Raw genomic sequence first — 19484 nt, forward strand, 5'->3', positions numbered from 1 at the left:
TGATCATACTTTCATTAAAAAGCTTGGAAAAAAATGGAAAGTCTGCTCTTATTCTCATTGAGGTTGAAATCAGTATCTCACGTCCTCTTGGCGTTTTGCTCTAGTGGGAAAATTTCTTTTTGGTCACCCAAAACTGGAGATCATTCGGAAAGAGTTTGATGCTATGAAGCTATTGGACAGTTGGAATATTGGATTACTCGACGATCAACATATACTTATTCAGTTATCTCATGATGCCGATTACACTCACATTTTTTCTCGAAAATTTATTAAGATCAATAAATATTTAACGAAAATTCTCAAGTGGAATGTCGATTTTGAACCAGAAGCAAAGTCTCATATCATTTCTGTTTGGATTAAGTTTCCGTAAAATTACATCTGTTCAACTTAGAAATTCTCTACCTACCTTTTAGCAACTGCTTACGGTAAGTCTCTCAATGTTGATAGTCCTACACTTGATGTCACAAAATCCTCTGTGGCTTATGTGTTAGTTGTGAGATATATCACTCAACCAGCTCCGGATGAGGCATGGATTGACACCACTCACAACGGGTATTGACAAAAGGTTGAAATAGAACCACTCTTCTTATTGCTCTCATTGTAGTATGTTTGATCACAATTCTACTATTTGCTTTTGCTTGCATCCTCATCTAAGACCGAATTTTGCTAAAGATCAGCCACCTACCATCCCTACTGAGAAGGTGCAACCTGATCCACTTTCTAACACCCCAGTCCAAGATGAAGAACATCATACTACATGTACAGATCCAAATGTGCTTATATCACTCACTGTTATTGAAGAAGACTCACTTATATGTCAAGACACACGAGAGCTGGTACAACATATAATTGCTTCTAATGTTCAACAACCTACACATGTCAAACATAATTTAGACCAATCCACTAATCAGGTGAGCCAATCTTCGGATGAGGAATGACATGTCTATTCCAGGGGAAAGAAGAAGAATGGAGGCCGACTCGAGCTTGGGAACTTATTGGATGATACATTGGTTACTACTGACAATAACACTCATCTTACCAATTTATTAGTTGACTCATTCCCTAGAATTAGAGGCAGAGGCAAGGCAAAATTGGGTCACTCTCTAGCTACCTGATACTACATATTTTGGCACTTTTATTTTTTCTTTAGGTCTCTCATGTATTTTTCTATATTTTCTCTTTTTGAAACCATTTGCATGTGATGGTTATAGTGTGGGCAGCATGCTTAGGCCCTCCCAAACAATCTATATGTATATTTCTTTCTTTTCAATATATTAGCCTTTGAGTTTTCTCAATATATATAAATATATACACTCAATAGGATTCAATGAAGAAAAAGAACTAATGTAACAGACCCCACATAGTGAAATAAAGGCTTGTTGTTGTTGTTGGGAGAATAGCACTTGTACCCCTTTTTGCTAGAAGAAAACCTAAGGAAGATATATTTGATGGATTTTAGATCATGTTGTGCGGTTTGGTTGGTGAAACAAAAGAGACAACCAAATATTTTAGAGGAAGATTGGTTGTGAAAACTCTGACATGAGTGTATTTTTCCATCACATTATCGAGATGGGTTTCGAATTCAAAGGACCCTACTTGGCCTTTTTTTAATGAGGCAGGTGATTGTGAGCATGGTATCTCCTAAAAATTTTTGGGACCCTACTTGGCCTTTTTTTAATGAGGCAGGTGGTTGTGAGCATGGTATCTCTCCTAAAAACTTTTGGGACATTAGAAGAAAGCATTATTGATCTAGTGCGTTGAGGAGATGTCTATTACTTCTCTCAATTATCCCATTTTATTGTGGAATTTGAACACGTGAACTCACATGGATTATACTGTTTTTTTGTAAGAATAAAATTGAAGTATTCATTTGCATTATTAATTTTTTAATTCTGAAAATTTTCATTTGAATTGGGTGAAAATCATGTTATGAAAGGATTAAAAGATTTTTGCAATATTGGATTATTTCTTTATGAGGAATATCCAACTGGTTCTAGTTGGTCCTTAATAAAGGAGAAACCATCTAACTTCATTGACAATTTTTAATTTTGATGGACCCAATATCATTATGGAAGATAGAGAAAGGATTTGAGGGTTTGTATTGAACAGAGGATAGATATGATGAGTATGTTTAGCCAATTGGTAGTTTGACACTTAGAAAAATTGGACTTTTTATTAATAAAGAACGGAGGGTACAATGTTTAACATAACGTAAATTGGAATGAATTGGATGACAATGCCTTAATAAAACTTTTTTCAACAAACTCAAGAATATGAGAAGAGAATAGTGGAGAAGATACTTGTGTGTTAAGTGAGCAACTTTCCTTAAGCAGGTATGGATCCTGATGTAATTCAACACTGGCAATCACCTTTCTCAAATTTATCAATTGAAATTCACAAGAATTAGAATGAAATTTAGTAACAAAGTTTAATTCATTAGTAAGTTTGCTAATTAGAAGTAAGTTATACTCTAATTGGGGAACATATAGCACATAAGAGAACTAAATATCTTTGAAGACTTTCATTTTTCTTTTTCCCGACAATCCTGGAGTGAGATTCATCGACAAGCCTAATAAATTTGGAGTTGGTGAACACTTGGTAGTTAGCGAGAGCATGAATATCTTTAGTCGTGTGATCGGAAACACCTAAATCTATTATGCAAGGTTGAAATCTTCCTTTATTAGCGAGATAGGAGGATATGACACCTTAGTGTATCATCAAGTTGGTATGCCGCTCAATTGTGCCCGAAATAAGTTTGTTGAACACATCTAGATATTCCTTGGTGTAGGGGCTAGGGTCGGTCGACCCTTCAAACTAGGAAGCAACATGGGCCTTACTGCCTTAGTCTTTCCTCCCTTGCCCAATGCTCCAATTTGCATATTTTTCATATAGTTTCCAGCACATGTTCTTTGTGTGACCAAGTTTCTTACACTGTTCACACAACGGACTATTCTTCTTTGATTTTAACTAATTGGTGGGAGGGGGGTGTTGTGTGTGCATAAGGCGGAGCTTTTAGTGCATGCCGCATAATCTTCCTAGTATCTTCTCTTTTGTCTTCAGCAAGGATAGGCTTCTTCTCCATGATTTTTCCTCTAAGCTCATCTAAGTTCCCATTTTGCTCAACAGAACTTGCTCATCCTGTTTTTTCCACTATTGTTTTATACGACATTGCATTTTGAGGACACTTCCATACATTATTATCATCAAGCTGGTAGGTTGCTCGATTGTTCTCGAAAGAAGTTTAATCGACACATCCAGATATTCCTTGGTAAAGGGGCTAGGGTTGGTCGGCCCTTTAAACGAGGGAGCAACATGGGTCTTATTGTATTGTTCTTTCCTTTCTTTCCCAGATTTCCAATCTGCATGTTTTTCATATAGCTTCTAGCACTTGTCCTTTGTGTGACCAAGTTTCTTAAAATGTCCACACAAGTGACTATTCTTCTTTAACTCTGACTAATGAGGGGAGTTATGTGTGTATAAGGTGGAGCTTTTAGTGCATGCCACATAATCTTCCTACTATTGTCTCTTTTGACTTTAGCAAAAGCTTCCCTAGTGGTAGGGATAGGCTTCATCTCTATGATTTTTTCCTCCAAGCTCATCTATGTTCTTATTAGACCCAACAAGAACTTGCTCATCCTCTTTTTTCAATTATTGTTTTATATAACATAAAATCTTGAGGAAATTTCCATGAATTAGTATCATACATATCTAATTATAACAAATACTTTATGAGTGTGTTGAAGTATTGAGTCACACTTAACTCTTCTTGTCATAACTCATGTAGTTGTCTCAATCTCAAATAGTTCTATAATGTTTTCAGTACTGGAATAAGTCTCTTTTGTTGCTTGCCAAATCTTCTATGTCGTATTATAAAGCAAGAAATTTTCTCCAATTTCTGCGGTCATAGAATTGATCACCATGTAATCTTGGATCTTTCATGAGTGATGGTTAGGATCAGTGAGCTTAGGAACTGTGCCTTCTCTTGTGAGATGTTTTTCTTTTATTTTGCTATAAATGAACATAAACACGGATTGGGACCAATGAAGGAAGTTATGACCATTGATTTTATGAGTTGTGATAAATTGAGAGAGTTCTGGGGTTATTTGGGCAGAATTCCTGGTCTCTGATTTAGAATTAACTTCCAGTGTAGAGCTAGACCTCTTCGTCCCGTACTTAGTTATAAGCCCTCGTTGTTTGAGGCTGTTGCTGCTACAGAATAGGACCGACCACTGTTCAGAGGAAGAGGAAGGCCGGTTGTTGCTTTTGCAGCCAAAAAAATTTGAGAGGATTCCTATGGAGAAGGGGCAGTGGAGGAGGAAGAAAAACTGTTTGCTGCTGCAGCCAAGGAACTTGGGATGCTGTAGTTTTTTCAGCTCGTGAGGGTGATCTCATGTCCAAGATGCTCTTTGTATTCCGCAGAAGGCTTGAAAGCTCCTCCACCTACAACGAAAGGATGAGCTTCTTCAACTTAGTAACTTTAATGCCAGGAGATTTCTGTGGTGAAGAGGCCTGCGGCTGGATGGATCTTGCGGCACAGGTGGACACAGGAAAGCCTGCAGGGAGGATATGAGGATAAAGAAAATAGAGGAAGGCTGTTAGAGAGAAAGGGAGCAAGGGCCAAAGCCGAAAGGGATCTTAGATGCCTGCAGTGGGACACATGCAAGGAAAAAAAATTATCCCGGTAATGGGAGAGGCTCTAGTGGCTGAAGGGAGTTCTTGGGCTTGTTCCCTATCTCTGATACCATGAAGAAAGGTGGAGAAAATTAATTCTCTTATTTCTTAATGTTCAAATTATAACTCCTTATATAATAAGTAAAGGCTAGGGCAAGCTTATTTCCCACTATTAGAACTTACCGAAGACACATCAACTAACAAAAGGAAAGAAATATGACATAATAGGAAATGAATAAACAAGAATAAATCTAAAATAGAAAAATTAGAATTCCACAACAATATTTATACTCTCTTTCTAATTTATGTTGTAGGAGTTCGTCCATGTAGTTTCAAAATTATGTTTTACTATTTTTTTAGGCATATATTCTTACACAATACTTAAACACTTTTCTATTTACATATATAATATTTGAAACTTGTCATTTGCTCACAGAGAACTAGATTAATCTTGAACACAATAATAACAATAGCAGCAACAACAACAACAAATCTTTATCTCACTAAGTGGGTCATCTATATGAATCTTTTTTCTCCATTTTCTCTTATTGAATGTCATATTTTTATTTAATTCTAATAGATTAAGATCATTTTTTATACAATGTGCCCTAGTCTTTTTAGGTCTAACTCTACCTTTCTTAACATAAGTCAAATCTGAAAAATTTATTTTCCTAACTGGATCATCAAATGGTCGACGTTTAATGTGACCAAACCATCTAAGACGACTCTCTCTAATCTTGTCCGCCACTAGAGCTATACCAATCTTATCATGGATATATTCATTTCACATTTTGTCTTTAAGTGTCAATCCGCTCATCTACCTTAGCATTCTCATCTCAGCAACACTTAATTTTGTTTTATGCTTCTCTTTTAAAGACCAAAATTCTACGCCATTGAGCATTGCAAGTCTCACCACCATCCTATAAAATTTCCCTTTTAAGTCTAAGTGGTGCTTGTCTATCAAACAATAGGCCGATGCAATTCTCCCCTTCAACCAAACCAACTTGATTTCTACTAACAACATTCCTATCCTATCACCATCACTTTGAACAACATACTTGAGATATCTAAATCATTCACAATTTTTAATAATTTGATCACCCAAGTAGCTTAAAAAATTTTACCTTCCTTACCCATAATGCTAGTTTCCCCTCTTCTCCTTCCCCAAGCATAATTTTTTCGCTACTTAATTCTTCTTTTTTGTCGAGTTTAGAAATGCACGCACCATTGTTCCCGTAGATGGCATCCCTAGCAAGATTTTGGCTTGAATTTCTATTATTTTCTTTGCTTTTGAGGGTTTAAGGATTTAATAAGTTGTTTCTCTCATCAATGGTCTTTCCCTAGCAAGATCTTGCCATAAACTTCCCTCTTTTTCATCATCTTTGAGGGTTTTAGGATTGCACATTCTGTCAGTCCAGCTGATCTCTTCACTCAGTGAAATCTCGTTACATCTTTCTCTTCCTTGTCATCGAGGGAATTGTACGTGACATTGTTCTCATTGCTGTCAAACCTTCCTCGTTTCTTCTTTCCTATGAGATTGGGATTAAGAAAGTAGTATATTAAGTAAACGTTACATTTTAAGTATTTATTATGTAAATATGATTTTTTTTAGTGTTATGTGCATATTGCCTTTTACTTTTAATTCTATTTGATGGCCACAAACATGCGCTAGCTTCATTTGTAATATTTTTTAGCATATACATACATACGTGCATAACTTCCTATTTTTTTTTAAAATACTGTATTGCTAACTGAAATCACTCCAGCAATGCTATTTAGATTCAATTGCCTACTAATCTTGTAACTTTTTTAGTTAGTTTCTGATTGGATATTAGTTTATCTACACTTTTCAATAATTCTTCGAATATTCTACCCTTTTCAATAATTTTTACCTGTTTATTATATTAGTTCTTCTAACATTTAGTGTTTGTGCTTCTCATCATTCGTTTGCTCACATTACATGTTCATTTTATTAGGAAGTAAGAACATCACTTTATAATCCCATTTCAATATTTTCGAACGCTATTGCTAATCATTCTAACTCACAAACAAATGAAATTAGATTGCCAGGACGGTTGCATAGGCATGCATTTTAGTGGAATTTTAAAGTATGAGTCCTCATTGTTAATGATTGAAGACATTTTGCTCTGCGGGTTGTGAAGAAATAACATTGTAAATATTCTTATTAAAATCCAGGTAACCAATCTCACACTACAGCCTTGTTTTTTCTTTTTAGTGGGGCCAGGGGGGGTTTGTAGCAATAGAAATACTACATACTTCCTACCCAGAATATACAGTATATGCTGATCGTCAGGTCCGTATTTTTGTGCTACTTTAACAATATTTCATTTTAAATATAACAAATTGAACGTAGAACAAGCTAAGAAACGAAAACATCGTGTCTATGAAGTCTGGTACAGTCCGCTGTATTCATGTATAGATTCCTTGGGGTGATATTGAGTTGAGCTCAAATAAATGAAGCTCTACAAAGCACGGACAAGAACACACATCTGGTGACATGGACATGAGATCATCATGACAGTACAAAACATATTTTAAAATTTTAGGATGCAATTTGTTATGGTCGGAATGTCTTATTTATAATTTTTAAATTGAAATATCTAAATTAATATGTTTTCTACTTCTAAAATTAACTGATGAAGTATAATATCATATGCATATACTTCAATTAAATTTTTTAACAATAAAAAAAAACAAACACAATTAATTATAAAAAAAAATTATCATATGACACGTATCATTTGTTATCAATACTTCAGCATTAGCTTTCATTAATTGTTAGTACTTATTGCATATTTTGCTCGGTATTGATATCTCAAGGACTGGCTGCCTCACACGAGCATTGAGCTGTGTCCAACCTATGCTGAGACGTGTCTTACCTGTGTCGAAACTTAGTTGTCTCGAGGTGTCTTCAACACAATTTTGAGTATGTCAGATGCTTCGGAGATGTTTCTGTTTTTGATCTGGACATGAAGTTATTTGGAAGTCTTCTTGCTTCTTAGGTAGAGCTCAACTCAAAATCGACTTTTGGGTGATGGTGCTATAGGATTGAAATCTTTTTAGCTGAAAATTTAGGCTTAGGCTTGGACTCGGGAATAACTAGAAATTGAAATATTTTTATCAGATATAGAATTTTCTCAAATTTTCTTTAGATTTTGAATGAATTTTTGAAGTTTTAAGAAGCTATCTTTTTATTTTCTTGGACATTTTTTTTAAAAATAATTGTTTAAAATTTAATTAAAGGAAAAAAAAAATTATGAAAGGGCTTAGTTGCACAATTCTTGTTTGATTAGTTCTTATGCTCAAGTTCCCAAGATTTGGATAACTGCGGCATCCTTTTTTGGCTAGCGCTTGCATGTGCTTTGAATGAACATCAACCTGTCTGTTACAGAAGCATCACTGCAGAAATGCATGATTTGCTGTTGCTGGACTCTGTTATTTGCAAAATCTCAATTTTTTTTCACAATTTTAGCCTCAATCTCCTGCTCCTTGCAGCAACTCATTGGTTATAGAACCGGAATTTATGCGTCTGGAGGACCATATTTTTGAAAGAACCGGAGCTTTTTCAATTATTCTGGTAACTGAAGCCCTCAATGTTCACTTCCCTATTTCTTTTGCTTGTCTACCAACATTTTAGCAGTGGATTACTTATATTCGGACAATGGTCTCACGTTTGCGTTGGTATTGTAAATTAAATTTACATCCTTAAGTTTTAGTTTAAGAGTATTTCTTTTTTTTTAATCTTTATTTTTATTTTAAACAAAATCATGTATAAGTAATGGTTAAAATTAGAAAAAAAAAAAGTCTTTTTACCATTTTTCAAATTTTAATTTCTTGAATTGGTTTATGCAACTTGCACAAGGTTTAATTTTTTTGTTATTAGTTAAAAAATATTCTTATTTGTATTGCTAAAGAAACTTGAAATAAAATTAGAAATATTGCTATGCTTCAAACAATCCTTGAGAATTTTAGAAGTTATTTTTTGTAATAACACAGATTGATTTGTGACTCATGAAAATGGGAGTGAACATCAATCATTGATATAGCTTTCATGAACATCATCGTTGGCAGGTTTCAAATGATGGTCATTTTGAAATGTTGTTAGTTAGGTAATGATAGCGATTAGTTTAGTTTTCTTTTGATGAAAACAGGAGATTGAGATAATCATATACGTGCATTTATCACTAACAGATTTCAGACATCTTTAACTATTGTCAAATGAATGAAAACTATTAATAATTCTTTTGATTTGAGGGGAGATCTAGGTAAACCAAAAGGATATGCATTGGATGTCAATCATTGATTATCCTAAAAAATTAGTAGGTATGCATCATGTAGTACTTAATTAGGAACTTCATTGGTTGAATCACTTTAGAATTTCTCCATCGCTGTTCTTATGTAAGGGAATGTTGATCAAATGTCAATTTTTAATGATTGTTAGTTGTTGATAATTGGTGGGCATTATTAGATGATCAATAAAAAAAGATCAGAAGTCAAGTGATGATTGTGATTAGCTTGTTCATTCTCTTAATTAAGGTGATATTAAGCAACTAATAAGATGAGCATTAAATGTTGCACATCTATTTTTAACGAGTGTTTGATAGTGGTTGATTGAGAATTTTAGATGATAAAAGATATGGCAGTTGGTTGATCTCTTACACTTTCCATTGATAAGAGAGGGTTTGATTATTCTCTTAATAGAAGAGATTAGGTAACAATAAAAGAATGTGGTGTGGCTATGACTTGGTTGATCTCTTACACTTTCCATTGATAAGCGAGGGTTTGATTATTCTCTTAATAGAAGAGATTAGGTAACAATAAAAGAATGTGGTGTGGCTATGGCTATGGCTATTACTATGGGACATCCAATGGCAGATGGCTAGACATAATGTTGGTGAACAATCAGATAATGCTCTAAAATTCTCAAAAATGCATTTAGAAAATAATTGCGTTATTATTTATTATTTTTAGCATCAGATAAAAAATTGGCTAAATAGAAATCAATTGACTCCTAAGCATCTATCTATAACGAAGGCTTTTTTTATATATAATGATTTAAATTTGTAATTGTATAGCAGAATATGTCATTCTGAATCCTTCAGATGGACGGCCTGGAGTCGGGATGCCCGAAGCCTATACGACCAGCGGCCCGAATGACTTGAAGGCAATTAAGATTAGCTGACCGAGGTAGAAAGCAAATAAACAACAAGTCCGTACATGTAAAGTATCAAAAATACTTCTATAACGCTCTCATTAAAGCAAAAACAAATATAGAACTTCAGGTATTGTATCGTCTCCCCTATAAATATAGGATTATTTTATAAAATTGGTATTGTTCATTATTATTCATTTCTCTCTCTCTCTATTTCTCTTTCTGTCTCTCTCTCATGTCTTACGTTTTATTCATTAGGTGTGATTAGAATTCAACAATAATAAAAATGAGGAAGATTTACATACATACCATATATACCACGTAATTTTTATGTATTTACATATCTAACATCTAAACTTTGTAAGTTTTATGTATTTACATATCTAACATCTAAACTTAAAGTATTACATGCATGCCACCTTTCTTATGCATGAAAAGTTGTATTTCACTTTTTAAAAATTAAACTGTTGGTTTTTTTTTTATGTGATATGAAACATTGGGGTTGTATATGATGCAAATTGAGACAGAGAACAAAGATAGAGAAAGAAATTACTTTATTAAATGAAAACACACACCCACCAATGTACATACTCAGTCCTATTTATAGATACAAGTTGACAAGACTATATGGTAAGCCAAAACAAGGTAAAGACAAGCTGGACCGAACTGATACAGGTACAGTTGGACCAAATAGAAAATAATAGAGATATATTAACATCCCCCTTCAAATTGATGATTTTTGTCGAATATGATCAATTTGTTACGAAGAAACTTGAACTTAAAATCAGGAAGAGAATTAGTTAAGAGGCCGACAATTTAATTAGTGGTATTGATACGATGAACCATGAGAACTTTGTTGTTAGTGTATTCTCTTATATAGTGTTAATCAATCCCTATGTGGCAAGCGCTGTAGCAGAGGTATTGTCACAAAAGAGAGGAGTAAGAGCGGTAAGAGTAATTTGAAAATCTTGGAGTGAACATCGTAGACATACTATTCAATCACCGTTGTAGCAAGAGCTCGATATTCAGCTTCGGTAGAGGAAAGAGCTATGGTGGCTTACCTTTTACTTTTCTAAGAAATAGGTGTAGACCCAAGAAAAATACATATACCAGTAGTCGATTTGTGATTAGTAGGATTTACAACCCAATCAACATCTGCAAAAGCAATGAGTTGAAAGGATCCTTGAATAGTTGGTAATTTGAGGTGAAGAGTGCCTTGTAAGTATCTAAGGATACACTTTAACTGTTGAAAGTTGTTTTGAGTTGGTTGATGCATAGTTTGATTGGAATGGTTGGCCACATAAGCTATATCTGGACGCGTGAGTATTAAATATTGTAAAGAACCAGTTAGTTTACAAAAAAAAATGAAGGGTCATTAAATAAAGTATGATCAGAGTGATGAGAAGGCTTCCTGGTGTTTGTTGGATTTTGCACAAGTTTAGAACTGTCCATGTCAGAAGTGTGAAGAATATGTTGAGTATAGGTAGCTTAATTTAGGTGGAGATTGTAGAAAGTATGAGTTGCTTGTATGCTGAGAAATTTGGAGGTGGTGCCCAATGTCTTAATTTTAAATTTAATGTGTAAGCTTTGAAGGATAGCATCAATGGTGTGAAAGTCATTGCCAGTTATTAAGATATCATCGACATAGATCAAAATATAAATATGGGTATTGTTGGAGTAGTAGTCATAGAGAGACGAGTCGGCAGAACTAACATGGAAATGCAGAGATTGAAGATATGTAGTGAGAGTGTGATGCCATTGAGATGCTAGCTTAAGTCTGTAGATAGCCTTCTTGAGTTTACATACATAATTGGGTTGAAGATGATCAAGAAACCCTTGAGGTTGTTGCATGTAGATAGTCTCATGTAAAGCACCATGAAGAAAGGCGTTGGAAACATCGAGAAGAAGAATTTGTTGTTTGTAAGTAATGACAATTGTAAGAAAGACGTGAATTGTAGTAATTTTGGCTTCCGAACTGAATGTTTTAACATAGACTTTGTCTTCTTGTTGTTTGAACCACCGAGCCACGAGCCGAGCCTTGTACCGGGCACTTGTCCCATCTGAATTAAGTTTAGTTTTAAAAGTCCATCTGCAACCAAGAACGTTATATTGGGAGGTGGATGGTACTAATTCCCCCGTCCCTTGATCATGAAGAACTTGAAATTCAGACGACAACTTTTCTCCAATGTTCATGCTTAGTTGTCATAGCGTAGGTTGTAGGATCATTAGTAGCTTGATGAATAAGATTGAGAATTTTGCATGATTTTAAACTACAAGTTTTAGTTCTAGTGAGCATAGATTGGAAGGGAGGAGACGGTAAGGGAGCAATAGGAGGGACTTCGATATAGGTGGGAATATTTGCATGGGCCGAAACAAAAGGAAGAGGAGGTTGAGTAGTTACGGTGTGTAACTAGGAGAGTTGTGCGAATAAGAAGCAGTTCGATTGGAATGACTATGGGTGGGCTGATTTGATAGAATAGTTGTGGTAGGGACTAAGAGGAGTGGAGGTATAGTTTAGGGAGATTATGATTTGATTCAGAGAGTGTTTGACATTGATAGGGAAATACACATTCATTGAATATGCCATGATGAGAGACATATTTTATTGGTAGAGGTGGCACAGTCTAGAAAAATACATTCTTTAGAGAAGTGTTGAAGTTTATTGTTGAGATAGGGCTTGGGCCACGAAAAGCATTGCCAACCATATATTTTGAAGTGTTGGAAGCTTGGCTGTTTGTTAAATAAAATTTCATAGGGTGATTTATATTCAAGTCTTTTGTTCGATAAACGATTAATAAGGTAGCAGTCGGTAAGAAGGGTATTGGTCCAGAGATGAGTAGGTAAATGTTTGTCATGTAATAGAGTACGAACTGTTTTCGTAAGGTGTCTATGTTTCCGTTTAGCGACACCATTTTGTTGAAGAGTATAAGGACATGTACAATGTTGAATGCCAAATTGAGGTAGTTAGTAAAGCTTAAGTTGCAGTACTCACCTTCACTGTTAGTTCGAAAAATTTTATAAAAGAGCTGAGCTGATTTTTAACAAGGTTCTTAAATTCTTGAAATTTAGTAAAGGTGTCATTTCTTTGTTTAAGCAGGTAAATACAAGTAAAGCGAGAGAAGACATCAACAAAACTGATGTAATATTTATAATTTTGATAAGTGGTGGAGGGAGACGAACCCCGAACATTAGAATGAATAATTTGTAAAGGAGTCGTAGCCCTGTTACAAGATTGTATAAAGGGTAGTTTCCTAATTTTTGATAAATTACATGAGGTACATGAAAATTTGGGGCTAACATGTTGTAAACTAGAAGCTAATACTTGCTGAATGTGATTGTTAGGATGTCCAAGTCTTCTGTGCCAAAGAACAGGTACAAATAAACAGATACAAGAGGTAGTTTAGATGGAATGTTGGACTCATGTAGAGGAAGGTGTAAGTGGATACAACCCTTGAATGCAGGGTCCTTCAAGGAGAATTTTTTTGGTCTGCACATGCTTAAGGAAACAACCGTTAGCAGTAAAATTTTTGAGAAGTTAACTTATGAATAGAGAGGAGATTGTAAGCTATATTAGGTACATGAAATATTGGAAAGTAAGAGCTTACAAGTAGGTGTAGAAAGTATTCCTTGATTGATATGAGTGATAAGAAACTGTTGGCCATTTCCAACAGATATAGAGTTGTGGACGTTGTGAAGTTGATTTGAGTTGGCGGTAAGATGTTGAGTAGCACCGCTGTCGAAGATCCATTGCTGATCTAAGTTGGATGAGGCATCTGAAATAATAGCAGTAGTGGGTTGATAAGTGTGATCATGTTGATGCTAACATCTAAATGCAGAGTGCCTAACTTTATTACATATTTGGCAAGTGATAGTGTTCTTACGACTATTCGAAACTTGTTGAAAGCTTTGATGACTTTGCTTTGGAAGAACTGAACTGATTCTTGGAGGAACCTAGAGGTTGCTATTTCGGTTGGAAGAAGTACTGAATTGAGTCTTGTTCTTGTTATGACAAGGCGCAACCAAGGCAATTTTTTGATGCGGATGAGTTCTTTGAGAGCGCTTTGAATTAGAGTAAGTTCTTCATTGCATAGCAAGATGTAAAGATCATCCAAGCTAATGGGTTGGAGATGAGTTTGAATGGAGGTCTTAAAGGCATGATAAGTGGATGGTAAATCATTGATGGTATAAAGTATTTTAACACCGACATCAAGAATTACTCCAACCGTAGCAAGAACATCAACTTTTTATTTGTTGTCGGAGAGGTATTGAGTTATGGTTTCATAACCTTTGGAAATATGGTGAAACTCGTTTTTAAGTTGAAAAATGCAAGATCTATTGGACGACTGAAGGCATCGTTCAATGGTATTCGAAGATGGGGAAGGATGGAAGGTTAGACGATGGAGTAAATGGCAGCAAAGAGATTTGGATTCATGAAGATCCATTTGCTGAAATCACGATTAGTTGTGTTGTTTCCTGAAATATTTTGGATGAATTTATCAGGGCAGCAATACGAACCATCAAGAAAGCCATCATACCCGTGGGCATGAAATAGTTTCAGCACTTGAGCCTTCCAAATGGTATGATTGTCGGCATTAAATCCACAAAGACGATGTTTTTGATATTGCCCAATAGAAATTTCAGTTGAGTAAAAATTGGGCGATCAGTGGGAGGGGAGGTGGTTGATTTGGTGGTCATGTCAATGTGAATGGAGGTAGAGTAGGAACTCACCGGAAAGGCGAAAGAAGAAGGTAGGAAGAATAAAACCAAAAAACGAATTGAGGAAGATGATCAACTTTTAAAAAATGAAAACACCTGTTCACATAAAAGTAAGGTACAAATTTTATGTTGATTTTGATTTACTTTATTACAAGTAAAAGTGTTCAAGTTAAAATTAAAATTAAGACCTGTAATTCCTCTTAAATGAGATTGGAGTATATTTTTTTGTAGAAAAAAAATCTTTCGGTTCAATAATTATATACTCTATCTAGTACCGTGGTTGAAGTGTTCCCAGTGTTCATAAATGCTTCTTAAAGCCTAATTTGATTGCCAAAATATTCCTTTAAAGTGCTTATTTTATTCTCATTTACTTTAAGTGTATGAAGGTACTAATTATTATTGATAAGATTTTTTAATTATTATAATTCTATTCCTATCTAATTAAATGAAAAATTAACAAATCTATAATTTTTAAACAAGGGCAACTGTAACTTATCAGTTTTTTAGCTGCAGCTATGTTGACTCAAAAAGTTGCTGCGAGAAAGCTGCAGAATGAAAGTTGGTTGTTTGTTTCACAGCTGTTTCTGGAGAAATTATCATTCTGTCACTACTGTATAATGATAATTAATTGCAACAATTTGTTTAAAGGCTCTTTTGAGAAGATGATGATTATGCAAGCGCCTCTAAAATTGTGCCTCAAGAACAAGAAAAATAGACATTGAAGGCGGCCTTCTCCTTTTCAACAAAGGAGCTTTTGAAGAAATTAAAAGCCACCATAATTATCATATTTTGCTTATTTCGTGCGTATATAACATAAAGCACACTAATAATAATATTATTAAATAAAAAAATTTTACAACTTAAGGCGATCACAATTACTCTCATTCTGTTCCCTGAACGCCACGATCACCCTGCACTTAACGACACTGCAAGTCGCGCCGTGAACGTAGAACCCCGGGGCCACCATCATAATCACCTCCCCCGTCCCTGGTTTAACCCCGGTCGATTCCTCCATGTAAACCGGATCAAACCGAGCCCCCCGGTCCACCCGCAAAATTGGCATACCCGGGTGCACCGACCGAGCCAGCAGAAACACAGCCCAAACACCCCGGGCCGCCCCAAAAAAAGCCTGCAGAAGCCCTTCCGGCCATGCTCGAGCCCAGCCCAGCATCCCCACCACCTCGCTCATCCGCCGGTCGCAGAACCTGCTTAACCCCTCACTGAAATACCTCGTTCCCTTGCTCAATACATCCTCCCAACCCAGGCCCCGGATAGCCTCATAAGCCGCCCGGTTCGCCTTGCACCGGTCCGCGGGGTCGGCCAGCATCCCCTCGCCCTCTCCCGCCCGCTCGAAATCGGAATAAAAAACCCGGTTCAGAACCGACTCCAACCCGATGATCAAGCTCCCGGGGTTCTTTTTAACCAAACCGTTGGATCGGAGAATAGACCCGAGCCGGTCCATGGACCGCGGCGCAGCCCGGAGCTGTGCTATCAGATACCGGCTCAACTGCCGCACGGCGGTCCGAGCGTCGTTTACGGCGAGAATGAACGGCTCGACGGCGGTTTCGTTTGGGCCGGCGATGCAGCGATCGAGGGAGGTTTGTAAGTCGCGGCAGCGAGACTCCAGCTGGTTCAGCTTGCGCTCGAGCTTGGAGACGGAATATTTGAGCCGGGAGGCTTCAAGGATTGCTTCGTCGCGCTTGCGGGTGACGTGGAGGAGTTTCCGGGAGAGCTCCGCAGCTGTGAGCTTCCATTCGGCGTTTTCTTGGGCGTCTGAGGAGGAGCATGGGGTGGATGCTATGTGGAGAGGGGTTTTGGGTGCGAGCGCGCGGAAGAGGGATCGGAGGAGAGCGTTGGGCGTGGAACCGGAAACAGAGGAGGGGCGTTTTGGGCCGTTGATGTCGAGGGGGACGACGGTGATTTTGTCGCGAGAGGAAGGACGGCACTTGCTGCAGGAAACCGAGAGGTCTTCGCTGCGGGAGGATTTGGCGGAAGGGTGGAGAGGTGTGGGTTGGTGATGATATGTGGCAGCCGTGCTCTTTTCGGGTTCTGGTTCGGGCTCGTCGTGTTCTGTTTCTTCCTCCTGAATCTGCAACAAGGTTGTTGATTAGTTCAGTTTAATTGATTGTGAGAAAGAGATGAGGAAGAGGACTTACGGGAGCGAAGGGGGGAGGGGAAGGAGAAAGGCGAGAGGAAGAGGAGGGAAGAACGGCCATGGCTATAAATTATCACCAGCTGTTTCTTGAATGCTGGAGTTCTGAGGTGAATGAGAGCTGGAAGAACGATGGGAGGAAGCTTGATTGGTTTCGGGCACTGGGTTCACTTTTGAAGAAAGAAGGTTACTGTGACCTGTAACGGTTTATTAGCCCGCATTTATTAGGGGTTTGACATTGAGGTTTCAGCTAGTGGGAGTGTGGAGATGGCACAAAATGGCCTGTGGCGAGACTGAGTTCCGTGGGGGTGAAATAAATTTGGATGGGTAGTTGGGATCGGTAGGTGGTTTTAAATGCATCAGTTATTTCTCGAAAGGTTTGTGTAAAATAATCGGAGGCATTTAGATGCATATCAATCAATATATCACTCAATTTTTGTGCATTTGTATATCTATTATGTCAACTTCACTCTTCACATATATATAGTTAAATCTTTCGTATCACATCAAGTAATATTTTTGTTTTTACTTTGAAAGTATGGAATAAAATTTTTCATGCATATATATATATCAAAAAGATATATATTGTACTAGAAAAGAATACGATAGAGATAGATCCACTACAAAAAGATCGCGAGACTCATTTGACCAAATGAGTCAACCAATACAAGGCAAGTCAACTTGGCCAAAATCGACGGAGCCAAAAGGTAGACAAGAAGATGACCAGATTAGCCAAGCATAAGCCATCCAACTGGAGACGAGAGAAGTGAGAGCTTGAGCCATTCAATGCAAGAAAAATGATTGGACATGATAGCTTATACTGTAGAGGAGCTGACTCAATAGAGAAGTCAGTCTACAAAGTATCTCCCACCCTCACATGGAGACCAGAAAAATCCTCATCAGAGATCAAGGAGTTAAACAAGCTAGATAAGCCAGACAATCGAGCCCAATTTGCCGAACTCAACAGATTGAGCTGACCTCGTCGATCCAAATCTAAGCTTTATATATATATATATATATATATATGTATGATCCTAAATTGTCCTTTGTGAACAGACCCAGAGAATTTAAGGTTGAGTGAAGAAAGATATAGAGGAGTATATTAAGAAGAGTTTCCTGTAGAGAGAATTGGTCAAATATCGTTTTGTTCGTATTTTTGCCTCCTATTTATAGAGACGTATTTTATATAAGTACAGAAAGAAGGGAGAAACCACTCTTAATACAATTGATGTTCTAATTAATCTGATGAATTTCTTACTATATAGATATTATAATTTAAATTTTTATATGACGATAATTTGGTCAGTCGACTTACTTGAATTCGGCCGACTAAAGCTACCGTGCCACGGGTTGTTGTTCGAAGTGCCCGGTTGAGTGTCGATCACGTCCATTGCGATAAACACAGGTCAACCGATTAGCCTCGATCAAGGATTCCCGCCTACGCCCTGGTAGGATGGGATTGTCGGCAAGGTCTTATGTTCAAATTTCTCACTATAGTGTGTCGGTCGATTCTTGACCTCGCAGCTGGCAAAAGGACGTTTTGTCTGGTCGTCGTCTGGGCCATTTGAATGCTTTGAGATTCGTACGGTTATGATGTATACAATATATGTGTGTGTTTATAAGTGCGCACATATAAATATATAGAAATTGAGTTTCATGTATGTAAATTTTCCAATAAATTTTGAAATAAATCGATGAAGGAATTTATTTAAGGACTTATTGTTTGAAATTTGATGAATGGAATAGATTCATTTTTGGTAGGACTCGTAGAAGTTTTATTTTAGATGAGCAAAAATAACTATTCATTGGAATTCTCCATGGAATGACATTTGCCAAGCTGATTAGCTTTCGGAAATTGAATAAAGCTCCAAGTTGTTTTAGTGATTGGTTGATGACAAAATGATTGTTTTACTTAAATTCAGAACACTTGTCTTTTATCTCGAGCAGCAATTAATTAACTGCGAAGTTTGTTGCGACTCAAACTTTAAAAGTTTTGGGGCATTTACATGCATACCAATTACAACACAATTTTTATATATTCACATATTTAACATATAAACTTTGATATTTACATGCATATCACTCAAATCCTTAACAGCACATAAAAAATGTCAATATTCCTAACTTTTTAAAAAATGAAAGACTCCTTTTCCTGCATAGATTTACAATACCAAAGTATCATAAATATAAATATCAAATTTTTGGTGTTAGATGTATAAATACATAAGAATTGAGTGGTAAGTACATAAATTCCAAATTTTAATTTGATCTAACATATTTTACTTGCAAAAAATTCTCATGAGCTCGTTATGATGCAAAACCTTTTTTAAAAGAATCATCCCATGGTGGAGAAAATGTTACATTAGTTATATGTAAATAAAGACAACAGATTAGATTCGTAGAGACCACCGTGTATTTCAATTTTTGTAAATCCAATCTATCATCCGTACATACATATAATATAGGTATTTTTTCTCCCCATCGTAATTAATCATCCTGCTCCAAAAACATAAGTGCTCGATCAGCCCCAATTGCTATCATGACCTCTCAAATGTAAGTTTTTTGTCATCTTAATTTTGTGTTACTCGTTGAGGTGAAGTGTAGAGCCTGGCAGAGCAGCCACGACTGCAAGGTAGCACACCAATGAATAGAAAGATTTTAGGCATGGTGCACCCATATCTGGGTGGTGTGCCCACATCTGCATACAGAGGGTGATATGGGTGTTCCCGTGCCGAGGTCTGCAACACCCCCATGCCATCTTTTGGACGCCTA

At 36.5% G+C, this 19484-nt stretch overlaps 1 protein-coding gene and 1 long non-coding RNA gene across 5 annotated transcripts in view; one reads left to right on the plus strand and one right to left on the minus strand.

Annotated features, from left to right (window-relative positions):
* LOC110029480 overlaps positions 1 to 10041 on the plus strand; it is a 23302-nt gene extending 13261 nt beyond the window's left edge. The window contains exons 5-6 of one of the 4 annotated variants that reach the window (XR_002294547.1): positions 8188 to 8373; positions 9795 to 10041. This is a non-coding gene — a long non-coding RNA (uncharacterized LOC110029480). Of the gene's footprint in view, positions 1 to 8187; positions 8374 to 9767 lie in introns of all 4 variants that reach the window. The other 3 variants (XR_002294548.1, XR_002294549.1, XR_002294550.1) reach the window with 3 other exon arrangements.
* Positions 10042 to 15220: 5179 nt separating this feature from the next.
* LOC110029490 (IRK-interacting protein) lies at positions 15221 to 17017 on the minus strand. Its single transcript, XM_020731799.1, has 2 exons — positions 16717 to 17017; positions 15221 to 16649 (listed from the first exon to the last, which is right to left on the minus strand). Exons 1-2 carry the CDS (start codon positions 16774 to 16776, stop codon positions 15414 to 15416), a joined length of 1296 nt encoding a protein of 431 aa, XP_020587458.1. The 5' UTR covers positions 16777 to 17017; the 3' UTR covers positions 15221 to 15413.
* Between the last annotated feature and the right edge of the window lie 2467 nt (positions 17018 to 19484).

The sequence above is a fragment of the Phalaenopsis equestris genome, unplaced genomic scaffold, assembly GCF_001263595.1.
Source record: "Phalaenopsis equestris unplaced genomic scaffold, ASM126359v1 Scaffold000579, whole genome shotgun sequence".
In the NCBI taxonomy this organism is placed as follows: Eukaryota; Viridiplantae; Streptophyta; class Magnoliopsida; order Asparagales; family Orchidaceae; genus Phalaenopsis; species Phalaenopsis equestris.

Excerpts from the sequence above, each read along its gene's own strand:
- LOC110029490 (XM_020731799.1), bottom strand. The coding sequence starts at position 16,776 with ATGGCCGTTCTTCCCTCCTCTTCCTCTCGCCTTTCTCCTTCCCCTCCC. Across the intron at positions 16,650-16,716 it reads CCCCTCCCCCCTTCGCTCCC|ATTCAGGAGGAAGAAACAGA; the intron begins GTAAGTCCTCTT and ends ACCTTGTTGCAG.